Here is a 27,519-nt window from a genome sequence, read left to right as displayed (position 1 = left end):
CAGAATGTCTTCAGTACTGAGTTAAAAGAGTGTCCAGGGGCCATATTCTTGGGATTTCTCCAGTCTCTGTTAGACCAATAAATCTGTTTTTTTTTGTGTGTGTGAGTTAGAATTACATTCTACATTTTTCTCCAGCACCATCCAGGGCCCTCTATTTTGATCTCTGTCAGAGCAGTCAGTGGTTGTAGCCGGGCACCAACTAGTGCTCTATTCAGTCTGGAGGAAGCTGTGGTAGTTATGGTCCATTATTAGTCCTTTGGACTAATCTTTCCTTTGTGTCTTTGGTTTTCTTTATTCTCCCTTGTTCCAGATGGGGTGGTATCAGTGGAGTATCTTAGAAGGGCGCTCACAAGCTTTTAAGACCCCAGACACTACTTACCAAAGTAGATGTAGAATATTTTCTCTATAAACTATGTTATGTCAATTGAGCTAGATGTCCCCCAAGACCATGGTTTCCAGCCCTCAGCCCAATAATTCAATCCCTCAGGGAGTTTAGATGTGTTTATGACGCTTCCGGGAAACCCTGGTGGTGTAGTAGTTAAAAGCTATGGTTGCTAACCAAAAGGCTGGCCATTCGAATCCACCAGATGCTCCTTGGAAACTGTATGAGGCAGTTCTACTCTGTCCTATAGAGTTGCTATGAGTTAGAATCAACTCGACGGCAATGAGTTATAAAGCTTCCATGACCTCGCCTAGGACAAGTTGTGCTGACTTCCTCAGTATTGTGTACTGTCTTATCCTTCCCCAAATTTACCTCTTACCTACCACTTATTGAGTGTTTTTCTCTCCCTGCCTTTCCCTTCCCTAGAAACCATCAAAGATTTTTTCTTTCTGTGTGTAAACATTTTCATGAATTTTTATAATGGTCTCATACAATATTTGTCCTCTTGTGATTGACTTGTTTCACTCAGCATAAAGCCCCCCAAAATCATCCATCCTGTGAGATGTTTCACAGATTCATCACTGTTCTTTATCTTTGTGTAGTATTCCATTGTGTGTATGTACCATAGTGTCTTTATCCATTCATCCGTTGATGGGCATTTAGGCTGTTTCCATCTTTTTGCTGTTGTGAATAATGCTGCAGTGAACACGAGTGTGCATATGTCTATTTGTGGGATGGCTCTTATTTCTCTAGGATATATTCCTAGGAGTGGGATTGCTGGATCATATGGCACTGCTATTTCTAGCTTTTAAGGAAGTGCCATATTGTTTTCCAAAACGGTTGTCCCATTTTGTATTCCCGCCACCCATGCATAAGAGTTCCAAACTCCTGCAACCTCTCCAACATGTTATTTTCTATTTTTTTGATTCATGCCAGTAATGCTGGGTTGAGATATCTCATGGTAATTTAGATTTTCATTTCTCTGGTGCCTAGTGATGGTGAACATTTCCTCATGTATCTGTTAGTCACTTGAATGTCTTCTTTGGTGAAGTGTCTGTTCATATCCTTTGCCCATTTTTAAATTGGATTATTTGTCTTTTTTGTTGTAGAGGTGTTGGATTTTCCTGTAGATTTTAGAGATTAGACCTTTGTCAGATTTGTTATAGCCAAAAATTTTTTTCCCAGTCTGTCAGTTCTTTTTACTCTTTTGGTGAAGTCTTTTGAGGAGAACAAGTGTTTAACTTTTAGAAGATCCCAGTTATCTAGCTTATCTTCTGGTGTTTTTGTACTGTTAGTTGTGGTTTGAATCCTATTTATGCCGTGTATTAGGGCCTCTAGCATTGACCCAATTTTTTCTTCTATGATCTTTATAGTTTTTAGTTTTATATTTAGGTCTTTGATCCATTTTGAATTAGTTTTTGGTTATAGTGTGAGGTATGGTTCCTTTTCATTTTTTTACAGATGATCATCCAGTTTTGCCAGCACCATTTGTTAAAACAGGCTGCCTTTTCTCCATTTAATGGATTTTGAGACTTTGTTGAAGATCAGGTGACCAGAAGTGGATGGATTTATATCTGAGTTCTCAATTCTGTTTCATTGGTCGATGTGTCTGTTGTTGTGGTACACTGTTGCGGTACCAGGCTGTTTTGACTACTGTGGTTGTATAGTAGCTTATGAGGTCAGGTAATGTGAGTCCTCCTACTTTATTCTTTTTTTTCAATAGTGCTGTACTTATCCGGGGCCTCTTTCACTTCCATGTAAAGTTAAGGATTAGTTTTTCCATCTTGTTAAAGGATGCTGCTGGTATTCAGATAGTGATTGCATTGCATTTGTAGATTGCTTTGTGTAGAATGGGCGTTTTCACAGTTGAAGATACCTATCCATGAGCACAGTGTATTTGTAGGTCTCATTTGGTTTCTTGCAGTGGTGTTTTGTAGTTTTCTTTGTTTAGGTCTTTTATGTCCCTAGTTAGATTTATTCTTAAGTTTGTTTGTTTGTTTTCTTAATGGGCTATTATAAATGGTATTGGCTTCCTGATTTCCGTTCTTAGTTATCTCTATTGGTGTATAGGGAGCCAACTGATTTTTGTGTGTTTATTTAGTATCCTGTTACTCTGCTGAATCTTTCTGTTAGTTCCGGTAGTTTTCCTGTGGGGACCTTTGAATTTTCTAGGTATAGTATCATATCATCTGCAAATAGCGACAGTTTTACTTCCTCCTTACCAATTTGGATGTGCTTTATTTCTTTTTCTTGCCTTATTTCTCTAGCTAGGACTTCCAGCACAAGGTTAAATAGGAGTGGTGATAAAGGGCATCGTTGCCTTGTTCCTATTCTTAAGGGGAATTTTTTCAGCCTTTCTCCATTAAGGATGATCTTGGGGAGGTGGGGCCAAGACGGCAGAGCAGTCAGATGCTTCCATTGATCCCTCTTACAACAAAGACCTGAAAAAACAAGCTAAACGATTATATTTATGACAAGCTAGGAGCCCTGAACATCAAAGGCAAAGTTAGAAAATGGACTGAGAGTCAGGGGGAGGGAGAGATGGTTCAGAAGCAGAGAGGAGTTGCCAGACCTGAATCACCAGGACCCTCAGGCACCATTCCCAGGAGTGACTGCAGTGGGCTAGTGGCAGCATTCCAGCCACAGTTTCCTCAGAGAGAGACAGCCAGTCACACAGCCTACTCACTCTTCCAGAACCAGAGAAGAACAGTGCTCTCAGCAAAAGCTAAGTACTTGCTTTTATTTTACCACTTTCCCAGCCCCCAAGCCAGCTTCAGTGGCTGTCGATTTCCCTGGGCCTGAGATATGCCCTGCTGAGCACTCTGGGTCATTCTCGCAGCCTTGGAGAATGAATAAATTCACAACTGGGGGATAAGATAATCTGCCTGCTCAACTAAGCTGGGGAGCTCAGGACAGAAGCAGCTCCTGTCCAGGCATAAATGGTCCATAGACTTTGAATACCTTTCCCCTTGCATGGACCTGTGTGGGCCCATTTCAGGAGAATAGGCCCTTATTGGCAGACTGCAACTGTTTCAGCTGTGTGGTGGACAGGTGGGTGTTTGATGTTTGACACTGCTTTGCCTATTCAACAGGGTCCTCACCTACCCACATCAGGGGCCTTAGGACTGGTGTCTCCACTCAGGTCACCCAGCCACCTGTGATGGGGGTCCAAGGATAACTGGTACCTCCCAGTCCTTACAACCAAAAGCATTGGGTGCCCATGGTCTGTCTGAAGAACCCACCCACCTGTGTGCTCTAGGAAACATGGAAGCTCTTTCCTCACAGACACTTGAGGGATAGCTGTCAGCCCCCTTCCTTGTTCACACTATGACCCCTCTACTGCAACCAGGTACCTGTACCTACACCAATCACCTTTGCCCCTCTAAGACTGTAGGACATAGCCTGTATCACACTCTTGACCAAAGATCTGGACACTTGAGCTGAATCCATAAAAGAAAAGTGAATGGACTCCTAGGCTCATATACCTGGTAACAGCTCTAGCCATCCGGTGACAGAATGTTAAAGCTTCAAAGGTGCAAATAATCAAGCTAGCTCACTCAAGCAACCTGTTTCAGCATATCAAAACAAAACAAAGCAAGAGGCTAGGATATAGTAAAAAAAAAAAAAAAGCAAACATAAAATAAACTAATACAATAACTTACAGATGGCTCGGAGACAACAGTCAATATCAAATCACAGAAAGAAGCAGACCATGATTGCATCAACAAGCTCTCGAAACAAAGAATCAAGGGATCTTCTGGATGAAGGTGTCTTCCTGGAATTCACAGATGCAGAATACAAAAGATTAATATACAGAACTCTTTGAGACATCAAGAACGAGATCAGGAAGGACTCAGGCAATACTCAGAACAAGCCAAGGAACACACAGTAGTTTTGGTTTGGTTTTTGCAAATTCCCTTAACTTCTGTTTATCTGGAAATGTCCTAATTTTGCCTACGTATTTGAGAAACGCTTTTGCTGGATATGTAATTCTTGGCTGGCAATTTTTTTTCCTTCAAGGCTTTATATATGGCAACCCATTGCCTTCATGCCTGCACAGTTTCTGCTGAGTAGTCCGAGCTTATTCTTATTGACTCTCTTTTGTAGGTGACTTTTCAATTATCCCTAGTTGCTCTTAAAATTATCCCTTTATCTTTTGAATGACTTTTAGTTGTTCGTCTCTTTTCAGGAATTTGTCCATTTCATCTAATTTTTGGCATGCGATTTTTCATGGTATTCACTTATATTCTTTCTATAAGAACACTGATAATGTTTCTTGTTTTGTACCTAATTTTAGTCTTTCTTTTATTTTTGTTGGTCAGTGTTGCAAAAGGCTTGTCGATTTTGTCAATCTTTTCAAAGGACCAACTTTTTTGTTTCATTGATTTTCTCTATTTTTCTAGTCTCTATTTCATTTCTTTCTAATCTTTTTATTTTCCCTCTTCTGCTTGCTTTAGGTTTAGTTTGTTCCCATTTTTATAACTTAATATGGGAAGGTAGGTGATTTGATTTGAAGTCTGTCTTCTTTTTTCATGTGGGTATAAACAACTGTAAATTTTTTCTGAACACTTTTCACTGCATCGCTTAAGTTTCGGTATGCTATTTTTTTGTTTGTTTTTATTCATCTCAGGTATTTTTTAATTTCCATTGTGATTTCCTCTTTGACCCACTGGTTATTAAAGAGAGTGCTGTTTAATTTCCACATATTTGTGAATTTTTCAAATTTCCTTCCAGTATTGATTTCTAATTTCATTATTTTGTAGTCAGAGAACATACTTTCTATGATTTCAGTCTTGTAAAATTCATGGAAGCTCTATTTCTCCCTTGAAATATGTCAGTTTTTCCCTCATGTATTTTTGAGATGTATTATTTTTATTATTAGGTACATACATCTTTATAATTGTTATATTTTCCTAATTAATTAAGTATTTTGTCATTGTAAAATGTCTCTTTTTGTCACTAGTAACAAATTTTGTCTGAAGTCTATATCGTCTGGCATTAGTATAGCCACTTCAGCTTTGTCTGTTGTTTCTGTTTGCATGTTATATATATATATATACACACACACATATATATTCATTCTTTTGCTTTCAATCTTTTTGCACTTTTAAATCTAAAGTTTGTTTCTTGTAGGCAGCATTTAGTTTGATTATATTTTTGATGGTCCATTTGACCAATGTATACTTTTTAACTGAAGAGCTTAATACCTTTATATTTACTATAATTTCTGATATGGTAGGATTCGTATCTGACATTTTGCTATTTCTTTTGTATATGTCTAATGTAATTTTTCTCTATTCTTCCACTACTACCTTCTTAAGTGTGAAGGGGATATTTTAATTCTCTTGTTATTTCTTCCACTATATTTATTTTGAGTTATATCCTTAGAAGCTGCCCTGGGGACTTACCATTAATATCTTAATTTTGACGATTTAGTTCTGATTAATATCAACTTAATTGCAATTGTTGTTAGGTGCCGTCAAGTTGGTTCCAACTCACAGCGGCCATATGCACAACAGAATGAAACACTGCCCGGTCCTGAGCCATCCTTACAATCGTTGTTATGCTTGAGCTCATTGTTGCAGCCACTGTGTCAATCCACCTCGTTGAGGGTCTTCCTCTTTTCCGCTGACCCTGTACTCTGCCAAGCATGATGTCTTTCTCCAGGGACTGATCCCTCCTGACAACATGTCCAAAGTATGTAAGATGCAGTCTCGCCATCCTTGCCTCTAAGGAGCATTCTGGTTGTGCTTCTTCGAAGACAGATTTGTTCATTCTTTTGACAGTCCATGGTATATTCAATATTCTTCACCAACACCACAATTCTTTTTCTTGAGACTTATAGTTTAAGGACTAAGGGAAATTTACTGGCATTTGTAGGATTAGGTTACACAAGTAAAATGAAATCCTTGACGACTTCAATCTTTTCTCCATTTATCATGATGTTGCTTATTGGTCCAGTTGTAAGGACTTTTGTTTTCTTTATGCTGAGGGGAAACCCTGGTGGTGCAGTGGTTAAGTGTTACAGCTGCTAACCAAGAGGTCAGCAGTTCAAATCCTCCAGGTGCTCCTTGGAAACTCTATGGGGCAGTTCTATTCTGTCCTATAGGGTCGCTATGAGTCAGGATCAACTCGAAGGCAGTGGATGGGTGGGTTCTGCTGAGGTGTAATCCATGTGGAAGACTGTGGTCTTTGATATTCCTCAGTAAGTAACTCAAGTTCTCTTCACTTTCTGCAAGCAAAGTCGTGTCATCTGCATAATGCAGGATGTTAATGAGTCTACCTCCAATCCTGGTGCCCTGTTCTTCTTCATATAGTCCAGCTTCTTGGATTATTTGCTCAGCATACTGATTAAATAAGTATGGTGAAAGAATACAATGCTGTCACACACTTTTCCTGACTTTAAGCCACTCAGTATCCCCCTGTTCTGTTCTAACGACTGCCTCTTGATATATGTACAGGTTCCTCATGAGCACAATGAAGTGTTCTGGAATTCCCATTCTTTGCAGTGTCATTCATAATTTGTTATGATCCACACAGTCAAATGCCTTTGAGTAGTCAATAAAACACAGGTAAACATTTTCAGCCAGTATGGCTACAGTAGAGTGTATTGAAGATGGTTGTAAGACTTGGGGTTTGAAAGGTACATTAGGATCATATTATTGAATAGGGTTTCTTGAATCATGTAAAGCTTGTAATGATATATGTACCTAGGCCTTTTCCCAAAAGAGTTTGAATCGTGAGATATAAGTTGGTGCCCAGGAAACTGGATATTTATCTTATGATGGGCCAATTTGGATAATACCATTAAATAGGAGCTTCTCCAAGAACATCAAGAGTCTGATATTTATTTCCTACCTCCCCTTTTGTAGCACAAGCCACATTATTAGAAAGTTGGAAAGAAAGGAGGATTATTGTTTCTATAATGTGGTTGAGAAATTGAAGTCCAAAGTTTAATTTTTCATAACAGCTCTAACATTGTGAGAGAACAATACAGAATCTAGGTATTTTAAGTGAAAGTCCTGTCATCGTCCCTGTTTAATCATCCAGCCCTCTATTCAGCACCTTCCTCAGAGCCCTCAATACCTCCTTATTCCTCAGGCTGTAGATTAGGGGTTTCAGCATGGGAGTGCCGAGAACATCAAACACGAAGTGATGCTGGTCCATCTCTGGGGGGAGAGAGAAACCTGGGGTTGTGTGGATAATGATGGTTGGACCAAAGTAGAGATTTACCACACTGAATTGGGAGAAACACATGGCCAGAGCTTTGCTCTTCTCCTTGGGGTTGTTCACGTGGAGGAAAGTGAGGAAGATGAGGATGTAGGAGGTCAGGATGAATCCAAAAGGAATAAGAAGAAAAATGATGCCTGACACTAAGATCACCTTCTCATAGGTGGAAGTGTCTTCATAAGAGAGTTTCTGAAGGGCCGTGAGTTCACATACACATACAAAAAAACAAAACTGAATTTTCCTGGAGCAACAGGTAGAAAAGTGCATGGCATAGATTGTGTTCATTAGAGACAAGAATACCCCCAGGCCGTGAGCGGGCAGCCATTTGCACACAGAGCCTGGGGGTCATGAAGACTGGGTATCTCAGGAGGCTACAGATGTCCAAGTAGTGGTCAAAGTCCAGGAGGTTCAGGAGAATACACTCAGCCACACCTAGCATCAAATAAATAAAGACTTGTACTCTATAGCCAATGTAGGAGATATCTCTATCTCCTGAGAATAAGTCAGCGGCCATCTTAGGAACAGTGGTGAAGATGAGTGTCAGGTCCATGAAGGAGAGCTGGCTGAGCAGGAACTGCATGAATGTGTGGAGATGGGCAACACCCCAGATCAGTAAGGCCAGAGTGGAGCTTCCTGTGATGGCTGCCAGGAGAATCAGGAGGAGGATGGTAACAAGAAAGCCAGCATGCTGAGAGTCAGAAAAGAGGCCCAGGAAAATGAAATCTGCAGTGGTGGATTAATTTTCTTGCTCCATGTCTCAAGCTACTAGTTAGAAATGAAGGATAATCAGAGAAAAACACACAGAGTGAGATCTCCTTACTTCCTGTGTAAATACATCCCTGATATGAATCAATTTCTGAAACTCATGTTTACTTAATGATTTCAAATGTATTAAAATATATTTTGAAAGATTCATGGTTTGTTTTCCATTGTCATTTAAGAATATATCTGGAAGGGTAATCAATAGAAACTATGAATATTGGAATCGGTAATCTTTAAACTGCATTGCTTGGCACAATGTTGTATCATTCCATGTGAATGACAACTGTTATTTTTAGTCAATATGAAAATTCATATACGTCTTTTATTTTTAAATTTTTATTGTGCTTTAAGTGAAAGTTTACAAACCAAGTCAGTCTCTCACACAAAAATTTATATACACCTTGCTTTATACTCCTAGTTGCTCTCCCTCTAATAAGACAGCACGCTCCTTCCTCACTCTCTAATTTCGTGTCCATTTGACCAGCTTCTGACCCCCTCTGCCCTCTCGTCTCCTCTCCAGACACGAGCTGAACACATAGTCTTACGTGCCTACTTGATCCAAGAAGCTCAATCTTCACTAGTATCATTTTCTATCCCACAGTCCAGTCCAAACCCTGTCTGAATTGTTGGCTTTGGGAATGGTTCCTGTCTTGCGCTAACAGAAGGTCTGGGGACCATGACCTCTGGGGTCATTCTAGTCTCAGTCAGACCATTAAGTCTGGTCTTTTTACTAGAATTTGAGGTCTGCATCCCACTGCTCTCCTGTTCTCTCAGGGGTTCTCTGTTGTGTTCCCTGTCAGGGAAGTCATCGATTGTAGCTGGGCACCATCTAGTTCTACTGGTTTCAGGCTGATGTAGTCTCTGGTTTTTGCGGCCCTTTCTGTCTCTTGGGCTCAAAATTACCTTGTCTTTGGTGTTCTTCATTCTCCTTTGCTCCTGGTGGGTTGAGACCAATTGACGCATCTCAGAGGGCCATTTGCTAGTGTTTAAGACCCCAAACACCACTACAAAATGGGATACAGAATTTTTTCTTAACAGGTTTTCTTAATGCCAATTGACTTAGATGTCCCCTGAAACCGTGGTCCGCAAACCCCTGCCCCTGCTATGCTGGCCTTCGAAGTGTTCAGTTTATTCAGGAAACTTTTTTGCTTTTGGTTTATTACAGTTGTGCTGACCTCTCCTCTACTGAGTGTTGTCTTTCCCTTCACCTAAAATAATTCTTATCTACGATCTAATTAGTGAAAACCTCTCTCCCTTTCTCCTTCCCCACTGTCATAATCATCAAAGAATATTTTCTTCTCTGTTTAAACTATTTTTTGAGTTCTTGTAATAGTGGTCTCATATAATATTTGTCCTTTTGCAACTGACTGATTTCACTCAGCATAATGCCGTCCAGGTTCCTCCATCTTATGAAATGTTACGCGGATTCATCATTGTTCTTTACCGATGCATAGTATTCCATTGTGTGACTATACTGAAATTTATATATCCATTCATCCGTTGATGGGCACCTTGTTTGCTTCCATCTTTTTGCTATAGTAAACAGTGCTCCAATGAACATGGGTGTGCATGTATCTGTTCCTGTAAAGGCTCTTATTTCTCTAGGATATATTCCAAGGAGTGGGATTGCTGGGTCATATGTTAGTTCTATTTCTAACTTTTTAAGGAAGAGCCAAATCAATTTCCAAAGTGGTTGTACCATTTCACATTCCCACCTGCAGTGTATAAGTGTTCCAATCACTTCACAACCTCTATAACATTTATTATTTTGTGTTTTTTGGATTAATGCCAGCCTTGTTGGAGTTAGATGGAATCTCATTGTAGTTTTGATTTGCATTTCTCTAATGGCTAATGATCGTGTGCATTTCCTCATGTATCTGTTAGCTCCCTGAATGTTTTCTTTAGTGAAGTGCCAGTTCATATCCTTTGCCCATTTTTTCACTGGATTATTTGTCTTTTAGTGGTTGAGTTTTTGCAGTATCATGTAGATATTAGAGATCAGACGCTGATCAGAAATGTCATAGCTAAAAACTTTTTCCCCTTCTGTAGGTAATCTTTTTACTCTTTTGGTGAAGTCTTTGGATGAACATAGGCGTTTGATTTTTAGGAGCTCCCAGTTATCTAGTTTCTCTTCTGCATTGTTATTAATGTTTTGTATGCTGTATATGCTATGTATTGAGGCTCTAATGTTGTCCCTATTTTTTTCTTCCATGCTCTTTATCGTTTTAGATTTTATATTTAGGTCTTTGATCCATTTTGAGTTTGTTTTTTGTGCATGGTGTAAGGTGTGGGTCTTGTTTCATTTTTTGCAGATGGATGTCCAGTTATACCAGCACCATTTGTTAAAGAGACTGTCTTTTCCGCATTTAAGTGACTTTGGGCCTTTGTCAAATATCAGCTGCTCGTATACGGATGGATTTATGTCTGGATTCTCAATTCTGTTCCATTGGTCTATGTATCTGTTGTTGTACCAGTACCAGGTTGTTCTGACTACTGTGGTGGTATAATAGGTTCTAAAATCAAGCAGAGTGAGGTCTCCCACTTTGCTCTTTTTTTTCAGTAATGTTTTACTTATCCAGGGGCTCTTTCCTTTCCCTATGAGTTTGGTGATTTGTTTCTCCATCTCATTAAAAAGTGTCATTGGAATTTGGATTGGATTGCATTGTATCTATAGATTGCTTTTGGTAGAATAGATATTTTTATAATGTTAAGTCTTCCTATCCATGAGCAAGGTATGTTTTTCCACTTATGTAGTTCTCTTTTGGTATTTTGCAGTAGTGTCTTGTAGTTTTCCTTGTATAGGTCTTTTACATATCTGTTAAAATTTATTCCTAAGTATTTTATCTTCTTGGGGGCTACTGTAAATGGTATTGATTTGGTGATTTGGTCTTCAATGTTCTTTTTGTTGGTGTAGAGGAATCCAACTGATTTTTGTATGTTTATCTTGTATCCTGATACTCTGCTGAACTATTGGTTTCAGTAGTTTTCTTGATTCCCTAAGATCATGTCATCTGCAAATAGAGATACTTTTACTTCTTCATTACCAATCTGGATGCCATTTATTTCTTCATCTAGCCTAATTGCTCTAGCTAGGACCTCTAGCACAATGTTGAATAAGAGTGGTGATAAAGGGCATCCTTGTCTGGTTCCTGATCTCAGGCGGATGCATTTAGACTCTCTCCATTTGGGATGATGTTGGCTATTGGCTTTGTATAAATGCCCTTATTTATGTTGAGAGATTTTCCTTCTATTCTGATTTTGCTCAGAGTTTTTATCATGAATGGGCTTTGAATTTTGTTAAATGCCTTTTCCTGCATCAATTGATAACATCATTTGGTTGTTGTCTTTTGTTTTATTTATATGATGGATTACATTGTTTTTCTAATGTTGAACCATCCCTGCACACCTGGTATGAATCCCACTTGGTCATTGCAAATTTTTTTTTTTGATACATTGTTGAATTCTATTGGCTAGAACTTTGTTGAGGATTTTTTGATCTAAGTTCATGAGGGATATAGGTCTGTAATTTTCTTTTTTTGTGGTGTCTTTACCTGGTTTTGGTATCAGGGATATGCTGGCTTCATACAATGAGTTTGGGAGTATTCTGGGATTTTCAATGCTCTGAACTACCTTTAGTAGCAGTGGTGTTAACTCTTTTCTAAAAGTTTGGTAGAACTCTCTAGTGAAGCCTTTTTTTGGGGGGAGTTTTTTAATTACCTTTTCAATCTCTTCTTTTGTTATGGGTTTATTCAGTTGTTCTACCTCTGTTTGTGTTAGTTTAGGTAGGTAGTGTGTTTCTAAAAATTCATCCATTTCTTCTAGGTTTTCAAATTTGTTAGAGTACAATTTTTCATAGTAATTTCATATGATTCTTTTAACTTCAGTTGGGTCGGGTTATTTGCTTTCTCTCCTGTTTTTCTTTTGTCAGTTTGGCCAGTGGTTTAGCAATTTCGGTAATTTTTTCAAAGAACCAGCTTTTGTTCTTGTTAACTCTTTCAGTTCTTTTTCTGTTCTCTATTTCATTTAATTCTGCTCTCATTTTTATTATTTGCTTTCTTCTCGTGCCTGAGGGTTTCTTTTGTTGTTCTCTTTCTATTTGTTCAAGTTGTAGAGATATTTCTTTGCTTTTGGCCCTTTCTTCTTTTTGTATGTGTGGATTTATTGCTATAAATTGACCTCTGAGCACTGCTTTCACTGTGTCCCAAAAGTTCTGATAGGAAGTGTTTTCATTCTCATTGGATTCTATGAATTTCTTTATTCCAACCTTCATGTCTTCTATAACCCAGTTGTTTTTGAACAGGGTATTGTTCAGTTTCCAAGTGTTTGTTTTCTTTTCCCTGATTTTTTTGTTATTGATTTCTACCTTTATGGCCTTATGGTCAGAGAAGATGCTTTGTAATATCTTGATGTTCTGCATTCTACTAAGGCTTTCTTTATGACCCAATACGTGGTCTGTTCTAGAGAATGTTCCATGTGCATTGAAAAAGAATGTATTCTTGTGTGCTGTTGGTAGGAGTGTTCTGTATATGTCTATGAGGTCAAGTTGGTTGATTATGGCATTTAGATCTTCCGTGTCTTTATTGAGCTTCTTTCTGGATGTTCTGTCTGTCACAGAAAGTGGTATGTTGAAGTCTCCTACTATAGTTGTGGTGCTGTCTATCTCACTTTTCAATGCTGTTAGAGTTTGTTTTATGTATGTTGCTGCCCTGTCATTGGGTGCATAAATATTTAGTATGGTTATATCCTCCTTGTGTATTGTTCCTTTAATCATTACATAGTGTCCTTCCTTATCCTTCATGGTGGATTTAATTTTAAAGTCTATTTTGTGAGAAATTAATACTGCCACTCCTGCTCTTTTTTGATTGTTGTTTGATGCTTTTTTTTTTTCATTCTTTGAGTTTTATTTTGTTGGTGTGTCTAAGTCTAAGGTGTGTCATTTTTAGGCAGCATATAGACAGATCTTTTTTTTTTTAATGCATTGTGCCACTTTGTCTCTTTATCAGTGCATTTATTCCATTTACAGTCTGTGTAATTATGGATAGGTATGAATCTAGTGCTATCATTTTGATGTCTTTTTTTGTGTGTTGTTGACGTTTCTTTTTCCCACTTAATTTTTCGTGCTGAGTAGATTATCTTTATATATTGTCTTTTCCTCTTATTTGTTGTTATTGATTTTGTTTCTGCTGAGTCTCTATTTTCTTCTCGTATTCTATTTTGGTGAGTAGGATTGTTTGTCTCCTTTGTGGTTACCTTAATATCTACTCCTATTTTTCTACATTTAAAACTAACTTTTATTTCTTTGTATCGCCTCGTCTTCCTCTCCATATGAAAGATCTATAACTACGTTTTTTAGTCCCTCTTTACTGTTTTAATGTTGTCTTCTTTTACATAATGGCATTGCTGTTTCCCTGCTTTGAGCATTTTTTTATCTTGATTTATTTTTGTATTTCCTTATTTGGGTTGACATCTGATTGCTCTGTGCAGTGTTCTAGTCTTCGCTTGACATCTGATATTATTGATTTTCTAACCAGAGAATCCCTTTAGTATTTCTTGTAGTTATGGTTTGGTTTTTACAAATTCCCTAAGCTTCTTTCTATCTGAAATGTCCTAATTTCGCATTCATATTTGAGAGATAGTTTTGCTGGATATATGATTCTGACTGACAATTTTTTTCCTTCAATGCTTTATATAAGTCATCCCATTACCTTTTTGCCTGCGTAGTTTCTGCTGAGTAGTCCAAGCTTATTCTCATTGACTCTCCTTTGTAGGTGACTTTTTGTTTATACCTAGCTGCTCTTAGAATTCTCTCTTTATATTTGGTTTTTCAGGCTTGATTATAATATGGCTTGGTGACTTTCTTTTAAAATCTACCTTATGTGGAGTTTGATGAGCATCTTGGATAGATATCTTCTCATCTTTCATGATATCAGGGAAGTTTTCTGCCAACGATACTTCAACAATTCTCTCTGTATTTTCTGTTATCTCTCCTTTCTTGTACTCCAATCACTGATAGGTTATTTCTCTTGATAGAGTCCCAGTCTTAGGGTTACCTCATTTTTTAAAAAATTCTTTTATCTGATTTTTCTTCGGATATATTGGTGACACGTGCTTTATCTTCAATCTCACCAATTCTGCCTTCCACTTGCTTTATTCTGTTCCTCTGACTTTCTATTGATTTGACTAATTCTGTAATTTTATTGTTAATCTTCTGAATGTCTGAGTGCTGTCTTTCTATGGATTCTTGCAGCTTATTAAATTTTTCATTATGTTCTTGAAAAACCTTTTAATTTCTTCAACTGCTTTCTCTGTGTTACCTTGGGTTGTTCTGCATATTGCCTGATCTCCTTCCTGTTTTTTTCCTGATGTCTGGAAGAGTTCTGTATATTTATCTTTTGTGTTCTGCATCTGTGAATTCCAGGAAAGCACCTTCTTCCAGAAGATCCCTTGATTCTTTGTTTTGAGAACTTGTTGAAGTGGTCATGCTCTGCTTCTCTATGCCATTTGGTACTGACTGTTATCTCCGAGGCATCTATAAGTTATTGTAACAGTTTTTTTTTAATGTTTGCTTTCTGTATCCTAGCTTCTTACTTTGTTTTGTTTTGATATGCCCAAATAGGTTGATGGAGTGAGCGTGCTTGATTATTTTCACTTTTGAAGCTCTAACATCCTGTCACCAGATGGGTACAGCTGTTATCTGGTATATGAGTCTAGGAGTTCCTTCGCTTTTCTTGTATGGATTCAGCTCAGGTGTCCAGGTAGTTTGTCATCAAGCATGTGGTACAGGGTATGCCCTACAGTCTTAGAGGGGCTGGGTTGATTGGTGTAGGTACTGGTATCTGGTTGCAGCATGAAGCCATGCTCTGAAAATGGCAGGGGGCTGACACCCATCCCTGAGTGTCTGTGAGGAAAGCATATCCATGCTACCTAGAGCACACAGGTGGGTGGGTTCTGGAGACGGACCAAAGGCATCCAATGCTTTTGGTTTTAAGGACTGGGAATTACCAGTTATCCTTGGACCCCTGTTGTAGGTGGCTGGGTGGCCTGAGTGGAGGCACAATTTCTTAGGCCCTGATGTGGGTAGGTGAGGACCCTGTTTAATAGGCAAAGCAGAGTCAAATAGCAGAGTCAAGTATCAAACACCCACCTCTCCACCACACAGCTGAAAGAGTTGGTTTCTGCCAACAAGGGCCCATTCTCCTGAAATAGGCCCACACAGGTCAATGCAGGGGGAAAAAGTATTCAAAGCCCACAGACTATTTATGCCTGGGCAGGAGCTGCTTCTTTCCTGAGCTCCCCAGGTTAGTGGATCTGGCAGATTATGTTTTCCCCAGTTGTGAATTTATTACTTTTCCAAGGCCAGGAGGATGGCTCAGGGCATGCAGTGGAACCTATCTCAGGCCCAAGGAAATCAGCAGCCACTGAAGCTAGCTTGGGTGCTGGGGGCATGGTAAATTATACACAAGTACTTAGCTTTTGCTGAGAGAACTGTTCTCTGTTTCAGGAGGTGTGAGTAGGCTGTGTGGCTGGCTGTTTCTCCCTGAGGAAACTGCAGTCAAACACTACTACCAGCCCACCGCAGCCTGAGGGTTCCCGGGAATTCAGTTCTGGCAACTCTTCTCCGCTTCTGAACGATCTCTCCCTCCCCCTGCCCCTCAGTCTGTTTTCTAACTTTGCCTTTGATGTTCAGGCTCCTAGCTTGTCATAAATATAATCGTTTCACTTGTTTTTTCAGGTCTTTGTTGTAAGAGTGTTCACTGGAAGCATCTGACTACTCTGCCAGCTTGGCCCCACCTTTCATATATATCTTGTAGGTTGGAAAATCACAGATAATCCAGACATGCTCCAATATGAATATGGATACTAATACATAATCACTGATGGGACCTATAAACTTGGCATATTTCTTGCTTCTAGATTCACAACATCTTGTTTCATCCTTAGGAGAGTTACACATGACTAAGCAGATGGCGTGACCGACCACGAGTGGAAGATTTTATGACTATAAACGTTGTTGTTAGATGCTGTTGAGTTTGTTCCAATTCATAGTGGCCCTATGTACAGCAGTATGAAACAGTGCTCTGTCCTGCGCCATCCTCACAATTTTCGCTATGCTTGAGCCCAATGTTACAGCCACTGTGTCAATCCATCTCATTGAGGATCTTCCTCTTTTTTGCTGACCCTCTAGTTTACCAAGCATGATGTCCTTCTTCAGGGACTGATCTCTCCTGATAACATGTCCAAAGTATGTGAAATGTAGTCTTGCTATTCTTCCTTCTAAGGAGCATTCTGGTTGTACTTCTTCCAAGACAAATTTGTTCATTCTCTTGGAAGTCCATAGTATATTCAATATTCTTCACCAACCCCACAATTCAAAGGCATGAATTCTTCTTCAATCTTCCTTATTCATAGTCTAGCTTTTGCGTGCATCTTGTAACATGTGGGAGGTAACCATTGGAACTGGTTAAAAATGCCTTGAAAATGTCTTAAATTGGTTCTTATGGTCCACATGATACATCAGCCAACGTAGACTAACTGAAGATGTGTTAGGCTTTGGAAATTACCATCTTAGCTTTTGAGTAAGTAAGCATCAAGTTGCAACTAGAAGTTCCTACAAAAGCTTTTTGATTTCTTCTCTATATTTCTCTCTTCCTAGAAATAAACACATTGGAACAAATTCTTCTGTAACATTCTGTATGACCTCATGTAAAATGTTGGCTTTGTTCCCGTCATTGTTATTTACTGCCATCTACTTATGAAGGAGGCAAGCATAACTCAGGCGAAAGAGCTGTGGCCAAAGAAAGACCTTGATGTACAGTCAAGAAGAAATGAATTCGATTCAGCAATCCCACTCTTAGGGATATATCCTAGAGAAATAAGAGCCATCACACAAATAGACATATTCACACACATGTTCACTGCAGAATTATTTACAATAGCAAAAAAAAAAAAAAAAAAGGGAAATAACAAGTGCCCATCAACAGATGAATGAATGAATTAGGGTAAATATGCACAATGAAATACTACATAAAGATAAAGAAACATTTCACAACATGGATGAATCTGGAGGCCATTATACTGAGTGAAATAAGTCAGTCTCAAAGGACAAATATTATATGAAACCACTATTATAAAATCTCAAGGAAAATTTTATGCACAGAAAGATGGTATCGAGGGAAGGCATGAGTAGGGAGGGAAAATTACTATTTAGATAGTAGGCAAGCATTAGCTTTGGTGAAAGAAAGACAATACAAAATAAAGCACAACTTTACCAAGGCAGGAGAAGGCACTTACAGGAACACAAGAATAAAAAAAAAAAGAGGCAACCACAGTAAATACTATAATGTACACAACCCTACAACAGCAAAAAACAAGCAAAAAAACAAAAACAAAAACACCACCTTAAGAGTAGATACATGGGCAGATAGGTACGCTGAATAGGGGAAGAAGGGTATATAGGAGTATACCCACGTGTGTATGCAGGTTAGGCTGTGGATATTTTTGCACAAATATTTGTATATGCAGCATGTATATTCATATATATAATAGAGCACAAAGTGTGCACAGTCATAGAAGCTTCTAGACTCATCAAAACACCTTGAGGGACTTGAGTTGCTGGGGCTGAAGATGAGGGACCATGGTCTCAGGTGATACCTAGCTCAATTGGCATAACATAATTCATCAAGAAAATGTTCTACAACCTACTTTGGTGAGCAGCATCTGGGGTCTTTAAAGCTTGAGGGTGGCCATCTAAGATACATCTATTGGTCTCATCCTATTCAGAGCAAAGAAGAATGAATAAAACCAAAGACACAAGGAAAACATTAGTCCAGAGAACTAGTGGACCTCAGGAACCACAGCCTCCACAAGCCTGAGCTTACAAGAACTAGATAATGCCCAGCTACCACCACTGACTCCTCTGACTGGAATCAAAATAGAGGGTCACAGACAGAACAGGAGAAAAATGTATAACAAAATTCAAATTCACAAAAAGACCAGACTTACTGGTTTGACAGAGACTGGAGGAATCCCCAAGACCATGGCCCCTGCACACTTTTCTAACTCAGAACTGAAGCCACCCCTGAAGTTCACCTTTCAACCAAAGATAAGACAGGCGTATAAAACAAACAATAACACACGTGAGGAATGTGTTCCTTAGATCAATAAAGTATACTAGACCAAATGTAATGCACCTACCCCAAAGCAAAGATGACAAGGCAAGAAGGGATAGAAAAACTGGAGTAATAAAAATGGGGAATTCAGGATGGAAAGGGGAAGAGTGCTGACACATTGGGGATTGCAAACAATGTCGTGAAACAATTTGTGTATAAATTTTTGAATGAGGAACTAATTTGCTCTATAAACTTTCATCTAAAACACAATTAAAAAAAGAAGAAATGGATTTTCTGAGCCTTAGTAGGAATTTCTTATTCTGTTGTTGTTAGCTGCCTTTGAGTCAGCCCCTGACTCATGGTGACTCCATGTGCAAGAGTACAAAATGCTGCCAGATCCTGCTTCATACCCATTATCAACTGTGGATCAGATATCTGTGATCCATAGGGCTTTCATTGGCTGATTTTGGAAGAAGATAAGCAGGCCTTTATTCCTAGTCTATCTTAGTCTGGAAGTCTTGCTGAAACCTGTTCTGCATCATAGCAACACAGCATTCACTGACAGATGGGTGGTGGCTGTGCATGAGATGCATTGGCCTGGAATCAAACCTGGGTCTTCTGCATGGAAGGTAAGAATTCTACCACTAAACCGTCAATGCCCTCATTGTGTTGCTACTGTGTCTTTTAAGAAATATGGTTCTTCAGAAATTTGTGACTGATAGCACAATTGTACATTGCAGTGCTAAGCAATCACAATGAAAAGAGTAAATTGGTCATTCAATGTTCTGGATATTTTATTAATGTGACACCAAATGTATATAAAATTACGGTCATTCCGTTTTTTCTTTTTATTAACTTTTATTGAGCTTCAAGTGAACGTTTACAAATCAAGTCAAACTGTCACACAAGTTCATACACACCTTACTCCGTACTCCCACTTGCTCTCCCCCTAATGAGTCAGCCCTTCCAGTCTCTCCTTTCGTGACAATTTTGCCAGCTTCCAACTCTCTCTATCCTCCCATCCCCCCTCCAGACAGGAGATGCCAACACAGTCTAAAGTGTCCACCTGATACAAATAGCTCGCTCTTCATCAGCATCTCTCTCCTACCCACTGTCCAGTCCCTTCCATGTCTGATGAGTTGTCTTTGGGAATGGTTCCTATCCTGGGCCAACAGAAGGTTTGAGGACCATGACCACCAGGATTCCTGTAGTCTCAGGCAGACCATTAAGTCTGGTCTTTTTGTGAGAATTTGGGGTCTGCATCCCACTGATCTCCTGCTCCCTCAGGGGTTCTCTGTTGTGCTCCTTGTCAGGGCAGTCATTGGTTGTGGCCGGGCACCATCTAGTTCTTATGGTCTCAGGATGATGTAGGTCTCTGGTTCATGTGGCCCTTTCTGTCTCTTGGGCTCTTAGTTATCATGTGACCTTGGTGTTCTTCATTCTCCTTTGCTCCAGGTGGGTTGAGACCATTTGATGCATCTTAGATGGCCGCTTGTTAGCATTTAAGACCCCAGATGCCACATTTCAAAGTGGGATGCAGAATGTTTTCATAATAGAATTATTTTGCCAATTGACTTAGAAGTCCCCTTAAACCATAGTCCCCAAACCCCTGCCCTTGCTCCACTGACCTTTGAAGCATTCAGTTTATCCCGGAAACTTCTTTGCTTTTGGTCCAGTTCAGTTGAGCTGACCTTCCATGTATTGAGTGTTGTCCTTCCCTTCACCTAAAGCAGTTCTTATCTACTAACTAATCAGTAAAAAACCCTCTTCCGCCCTCCCTCCCTCCCCCTCCTCGTAACCACAAAAGTATGTGTTCTTCTCAGTTTATAGTATTTCTCAAGATCTTATAATAATGGTCTTATACAATATTTGTCCTTTTGCCTCTGACTAATTTCGCTCAGCATAATGCCTTCCAGGTTCCTCCATGTAATGAAATGTTTCACAGATTCGTCACTGTTCTTTACCGATGCGTAGTATTCCATTGTGTGAATATACCACAATTTATTTACCCATTCATCCGTCGATGGACACCTTGGTTGCTTCCAGCTTTTTGCTATTGTAAACAGAGCTGCAATAAACATGGGTGTGCATATATCTGTTTGTGTGAAGGCTTTTATTTCTCTAGGGTATATTCCGAGCAGTGGGATTTCTGGGTTGTATGGTAGTTCTATTTCTAACTGTTTAAGATAACGCCAGATAGATTTCCAAAGTGGTTGTACCATTTTACATTCCCACCAGGAGTGTATAAGAGTTCCAATCTCTTCGCAGCCTCTCCAACATTTATTATTTTGTGTTTTTTGGATTAATGCCAGCCTTGTTGGGGTGAGATGGAATCTCATCGTAGTTTTAATTTGCATTTCTTTAATGGCTAATGATCGAGAACATTTTCTCATGTATCTGTTAGCTGCCTGAATATCTTCTTTAGTGAAGTGCGTGTTCATATCCCTTGCCCACTTCTTGATTGGGTTGTTTGTCTTTTTTTTTGTGGTTGCATTTTGACAGAATCATATAGATTTTAGAGACCAGGTGCTGGTCGGAGATGTCATAGCTGAAAATTCTTTCCCAGTCTGTAGGTGGTCTTTTTACTCTTTTGGTGAAGTCTTTAGATGAGCATAAAAAAAAAAAAAGAGCATAGGTGTTTGATTTTTAGGAGCTCCCAGTTATCTGGTTTCTCTTCGTCATTTTTGGTAATGTTTTGTATTCTGTTTATGCCTTGTATTAGGGCTCCTAAGCTTGTCTCTATTTTTTCTTCCATGATCTTTATCGTTTTAGTCTTTATGTTTAGGTCTTTGATCCACTTGGAGTTAGTTTTTGTGCATGGTGTGAGGTATGGGTCCTGTTTCATTTTTTTGCAAATGGATATCCAGTTATGCCAGCACCATTTGTTAAAAAGACTATCTTTTCCCCAATTAACTGACACTGGGCCTTTGTCAAATATCAGCTGCTCATATGTGGATGGATTTATATCTGGGTTCTCAATTCTGTTCCATTGGTCTATGTGTCTGTTGTTGTACCAGTACCAGGCTGTTTTGATTACTGTGGCTGTATAATAGGTTCTGAAATCAGGTAGAATGAGGCCTCCCACTTTCTTCTTTTTCAGTAATGCTTTGCTTATCCGAGGCTTCTTTCCCTTCCATATTAAGCTGGTGATTTGTTTCTCCATCACATTAAAAAATGATATTGGAATTTGGATCAGAAGTGCATTGTATGTATAGATGGCTTTTGGTAGAATAGACATTTTTACTATGTTAAGTCTTCCTATCCATGAACAAGGTATGTTTTTCCACTTAAGTAGGTCCTTTTTAGTTTCTTGTAGTAGTACTTTGTAGTTTTCTTTGTGTAAGTCTTTTACATCTTTGGTAAGATTTATTCCTAAGTATTTTATCTTCTTGGGGGCTACTGTGAATGATATTGATTTGGTGATTTCCTCTTTGATGTTCTTTTTGTTGGTGTTGAGGAATTCAAGTGATTTTTGTATGTTTATCTCATAACCTGAGACTCTGCCAAACTCTTCTATTAGTTTCAGTAGTTTTCTGGAGGATTCCTTAGGGTTTTCTGTGTATAAGATCATGTCATCTGCAAATAGAGATAATTTTACTTCCTCCTTGCCAATCCAGATGCCCTTTATTTCTTTGTCTAGCCTAATTGCTCTGGCTAGGACCTCTAGCACAATGTTGAATAAGAGCAGTGATAAAGGGCATCCTTGTCTGGTTCCCGTTCTCAAGAGAAATGCTTTCAGGCTCTCTCCATTTAGAGTGATGTTGGCCGTTGGCTTTGTATAGATGCCCTTTATTATGTTGAGGAATTTTCCTTCAATTCCTATTTTGGTGAGAGTTTTTTATCATAAATGGGTGTTGGACTTTGTCAAATGCCTTTTCTGCATCAATCGATAAGATCATGTGGGTTTTGTCTTTTGTTTTATTTATATGGTGGATTACATTAATGGTTTTTCTAATATTAAACCAGCCTTGCACACCTGGTATAAATCCCACTTGGTCATGGTGGATTAATTTTTTGATATGTTGTTGAATTCTATTGGCTAGAATTTTGTTGAGGATTTTTGCATCTATGTTCATGAGGGATATAGGTCTGTAATTTTCTTTTTTTTGTGATAACTTTACTAGTTTTGGTATCAGGGAAATGGTGGCTTCATAGAATTAGTTAGGCAGTATTCCATGATTTTCTATGCTTTGAAATACCTTTGGTAGTAATGGTGTTAACTCTTCTCTGAAAGCTTGGTAGAACTCTGCAGTAAAGCCATCCGGGCCAGGGCTTTTGTTTGTTGGGAGTTTTTTGATTACCGTTTCAATCTCTTTTTTTGTTATGGGTCTATTTAGTTGTTCTACTTCTGATTGCATTAGTTCAGGTAGGTAGTGTTTTTCCAGGAATTCATCCATTTCTTCTAGGTTTGCAAATTTGTTAGAGTACAATTTTTCGTAATAATCTGATATGACTCTTTTAATTTCCATTGGGTCACTTGTGATGTGGCCCATCTCATTTCTTATTCGGGTTATTTGTTTCCTTTCCTGTATTTCTTTAGTCAATCTGGCCAACGGTTTATCAATTTTGTTAATTTTTTCGAAGAACCAGCTTTTGGCTTTGTCAATTCTTTCAATTGTTTTTCTGTTCTCTAATTCATTTAGTTCAGCTCTAATTTTTATTATTTGTTTTCTTCTGGTGCCTGATGGATTCTTTTGTTGCTCACTTTCTATCTGTTCAAGTTGTAGGGACAGTTCTCTGATTTTGGCTCTTTCTTCTTTTTTATGTGTGCATTTATTGATATAAATTGGCCTCTGAGCACTGCTTTTGCTGTGTCCCAGAGGTTTTGATAGGAAGTATTTTCATTCTCGTTGCCTTCTATGAATTTCCTTATTCCCTCCTTAATGTCTTCTATAACCCAGTCTTTTTTGAGCAGGGAATTGTTCAGTTTCCAAGTATTTGATTTCTTTTCCCTAATTTTTCTGTTATTGAATTCCACTTTTATGGCCTTGTGGTCTGAGAAGATGCTTTGTAATATTTCGATGTTTTGGACTCTGCAAAGATTTGTTTTATGACCTAATATGTGGTCTATTCTAGAGAATGTTCCATGTGCACTAGAAAAAAAAGTATACTTTGCAGCAGTTGGGTGGAGAGTTCTGTATAAGTCAATGAGGTCAAGTTGGTTGATTGTTGTAAGTAGGTCTTCCGTGTCTCTATTGAGCTTCTTACTGGATGTCCTGTCCTTCTCCGAAAGTGGTGTGTTGAAGTCTCCTATTATAATTGTGGAGGTGTCTATCTCGCTTTTCAGTTCTGTTAAAATTTGATTTATGTATCTTGCAGCCCTGTCATTGGGTGCATAAATATTTAATATGGTTATATCTTCCTGGTCAATTGTCCCTTTTATCATTATGTAGTGTCCTTCTTTATCCTTTGTGGTGGATTTAAGTTTAAAGTCTATTTTGTCAGAAATTAATATTGCTACTCCTCTTCTTTTTTGCTTATTGTTTGCTTGATATATTTTTTTTCCATCCTTTGAGTTTTAGTTTGTTTGTGTCTCTAAGTCTAAGGTGTGTCTCTTGTAGGCAGCATATAGACGGATCGTGTTTCTTTATCCAGTCTGAGACTCTCTGTCTCTTTATTGGTGCATTTAGTCCATTTACATTCAGCGTAATTATAGATAAGTATGTGTTTAGTATTGTCATTTTGATGCCTTTTTATGCGTGTTGTTGACAATTTCAATTTTCCACTTACTTTTTTGTGCTGAGACGTTTTTCTTTGTAAATTGTGTGTTCCTCATTTTCATAGTATTTGACTTTATGTTTGCTGAGTCGTTACATTTTTCTTGGTTTTTATTTTGAGTTATGGAGTTGTTATACCTCTTTGTGGTTACCTTAATATTTACCCCTAGTTTTCCAAGTAAAAACCTGACTTGTATTGTCCTATATCGCCTTGTATCCCTCTCCATATGGCAGTTCTATACCACCTGTATTTAGACCCTCTTTTTGATTATTGTGATCTTTTACATATTGACTTCACTGATTCCCTGTTTTGAGCATTTTTTTTTAATTAATCTTAATTTGTTTTTGTGATTTCCCTATTTGAGTTGATATCAGGATGTTCTGTTCTGTGACCTTGTGTTGTGCTGGTATCTGATATTATTGGTTTTCTAACCAATTTCCTTTAGTATTTGTTGTAGCTTTGGTTTGGTTTTTGCAAATTCTCTAAGCTTGTGTTTATCTGCAAATATCTTAATTTCGCCTTCATATTTCAGAGAGAGTTTTGCTGGATATATGATCCTTGGCTGGCAGTTTTTCTCCTTCAGTGCTCTGTATATGTCATCCCATTGCCTTCTTGCCTGCATGGTTTCTGCTGAGTAGTCTGAACCTATTCTTATTCATTCTCCCTTGTAGGAGACCTTTCTTTTCTCCCTGGCTGCTTTTAAAATTTTCTCTTTATCTTTGGTTTTGGCAAGTTTGATGATAATATGTCTTGGTGTTTTCCTTTTTGGATCAATCTTAAATGGGGTTCGATGAGCACCTTGGATAGATATCCTTTCATCTTTCATGATGTCAGGGAAGTTTTCTGTCAGCAGATCTTCAACTATTTCCTCTGTGTTTTCTGTCCTCCCTCCCTGTTCTGGGACTCCAATCACACGCAAGTTATCCTTCTTGATAGACTCCCACATGATTCTTAGGGTTTCTTCATTTTTTTAAATTCTTTTATCTGATTTTTTTTCAATTCCCTGGTCCTCCAGATTTTCCAGTCTGCATTCTATTGCTCGAGTCTGCTCCTCTGACTTCCTATTGCGTTGTCTCATTCTGTAATTTTATTGTTAATCTTTTGGATTTCTCCATGCTGTCTCTCTATGGATTCTTGCAACTTATTAATTTTTCCACTATGTTCTTGAATAACCTTTTCGAGTTCTTCAACTGTTTTATCAGTGTGTTCCTTGGCTTTATTCTGTAGATTGCCTTATTTCATTTCTGAGGTCGTCCCTGATGTCTTGAAGCATTCTGTAAATTAGTTTTTTATATTCAGTATCTGATAATTCCAGGATTGTATCTTCATTTGGGAAAGATTTTGATTCTTTTGTTTGGGGGGTTGTAGAAGCAGTCATGGTCTGCTTCTTTATGTGGTTTGATATCGACTGCTGTCTCCGAGCCATCACTAAGATATTAAAAAAAAAAAATTTTTAATATCTTAGTAGTGATTTATTCTATAATTGCTCACTGAGTCTTATCTTGTTTTGTTTTCTTTCAATATACGTGGATGGGCTACTAGATTGTGCTGTTTTGATTGTTGTAGCCCTTGACTTACTTATGACCTATTACCAGCTGGTTTGGGCTGTTACCAGATATATATGCCTGAGCCCATTCACTATTCTTGAGTAGAATCTGATTTTGGGTCATCAAGTGCATGATGCACCCTATCACCTATCCACCTTGAGAAGTAGTGGTGATAGTTGTGTGCACCAGATTCTAGTAGCAGCTGGGTTCACACTCTGGGGGGGCAGGATGCTGATAGGCTTCCCCCAAGTGTCAGTGAGGTAGGTGTGTCTCTATTCCTAAAGCACTTTGGTGGGTGGGCTCTGCAGCTGTACCTTAGGCCCCCAATGCGAGTACCTCTACAGATTGGTAGATGTCACCCTCCTTAGACCCCTAAGGCAGGAGGCTAGGTGGTCTGGGGGGAGTGTCAGCCCTCAGTTCCCTGTTGTGGGTCAGTGAGGGCTCTGTTGAATACACAGAGATATCAGACCTGGGAAACTTGTCTTTCCAGTAAATCCGCTAAAAAAAATGCAGTCAGATCCCTATCAGAAATGCCTTTGCATTATAGTAGCCACCTTGTTCCCTGTAGGGATGAAATCCCGAGACTGTGGATCACATATGCTTGGCTGGAGCTGTTTCTGTGTTTTTAGTCCAATTAGGGAAGGATTTTTCGTCCCTGAGTTTTTTGTGGTTGCTTCTCTCAGGCCAGAAGAATGGGTTAGGAAAAGACAAAAAAAAAAAAGGGAAAAGAAAAACTGAGGAGCCGTTCTCCCTCTGGTTCGGGAAATTCCAATGTGAATGAAGCCGCCTGGCAAGGGGAGAGGAGGGTTCAGAAAAACTGGAGAAAGTAGCACCCTGGAATATAGACAAAGTTCCTTATCTTGCTTGGGATGACTATTTTATCTGAGATTCCCGAGGGGCGTGTCACCTATGTGTGCTGGCTGGGTAGAGATTGCCCCCGAGGGTCAGGCCTGCAGAAGCCACGGTCAGTTCCTCAGCTGCCAGTCCAAAGCCCAGCGTCAAGGTTCCCCGGCTGGGACGCTGCACTCTCGGCTCCAAAACCAGCCGCTGCCTCCCGGCGACTTCTCCTCCTGCCAGTCGTGTAGCCATGCCGCCTGAGATGACCGGCTGGGCCCCCTTCCGAGGTCAGTTCAGGGGGGTAGGGGTGCCCCCTGTGTTTGTGCCATGACAGGATGTTGTGTTCAGCTCCCATCCGCCCAGTTCTAAGCCCGGTGCCAAGGTTACCTGACTGGGACTCTGGCTCCAGGCTCCGAAAACAGTCTCTGCTTCTCCGTAGTTGTTTGTTTTCCATCTCTGTCACTCAGGTCAACTCTTTAAATCTGTGTTTGTTGGTCAGGGTTCATAGATTGTCATGTATGTGATCGATTCACTTGTTTTTCCCAGTCTTTGTTGCAAGAGGGATCCGAGGTAGCTTCTACCTAGTCAGCCATCTTGGCCCCCCCTCCATTCAGTCTTGACCTATACGATAGGTACAGTATTAAATCTTCAACTGTCAGCTCTTTCTCTGGCCACACTGTAGAAGCATAATTGGAGGAGTTAAGTCAGGTAGGAATATTCCATAGGGCGTTCTGCAAGATATTTTGCAATATGTTTGTGACACATTGCTTACTCTATTCCACCCTTGCAGTTTTTTTTTTAATTGTGCTTTAAGTGAAAGTTTAGGTGTCAAGTCAGTTTCTCAATGAAAATCTTATACACACATTGTTATGTGACCCTAGGTACTCTCCCTAATATGCGATAGCACACTCCTCTCCGCCTTGTATTTTCCATG

General features: G+C 39.1%; 1 protein-coding gene across 1 annotated transcript; it reads right to left on the bottom strand.

Moving 5' to 3' along the window:
* Positions 1 to 7,420: 7,420 nt before the first annotated feature.
* LOC100656172 (olfactory receptor 2M2-like) lies at positions 7,421 to 26,837 on the bottom strand. Its single transcript, XM_064279730.1, has 3 exons — positions 26,775 to 26,837; positions 7,913 to 8,300; positions 7,421 to 7,785 (listed from the first exon to the last, which is right to left on the bottom strand). Exons 1-3 carry the CDS (start codon positions 26,835 to 26,837, stop codon positions 7,421 to 7,423), a joined length of 816 nt encoding a protein of 271 aa, XP_064135800.1.
* Positions 26,838 to 27,519: the final 682 nt, after the last annotated feature.

Source organism: Loxodonta africana, chromosome 2, assembly GCF_030014295.1.
Source record: "Loxodonta africana isolate mLoxAfr1 chromosome 2, mLoxAfr1.hap2, whole genome shotgun sequence".
NCBI classification, from domain to species: domain Eukaryota; kingdom Metazoa; phylum Chordata; class Mammalia; order Proboscidea; family Elephantidae; genus Loxodonta; species Loxodonta africana.
Note: the sequence above shows the minus strand (reverse complement) of the source record. Positions and strands in the feature narration are given on the sequence as shown.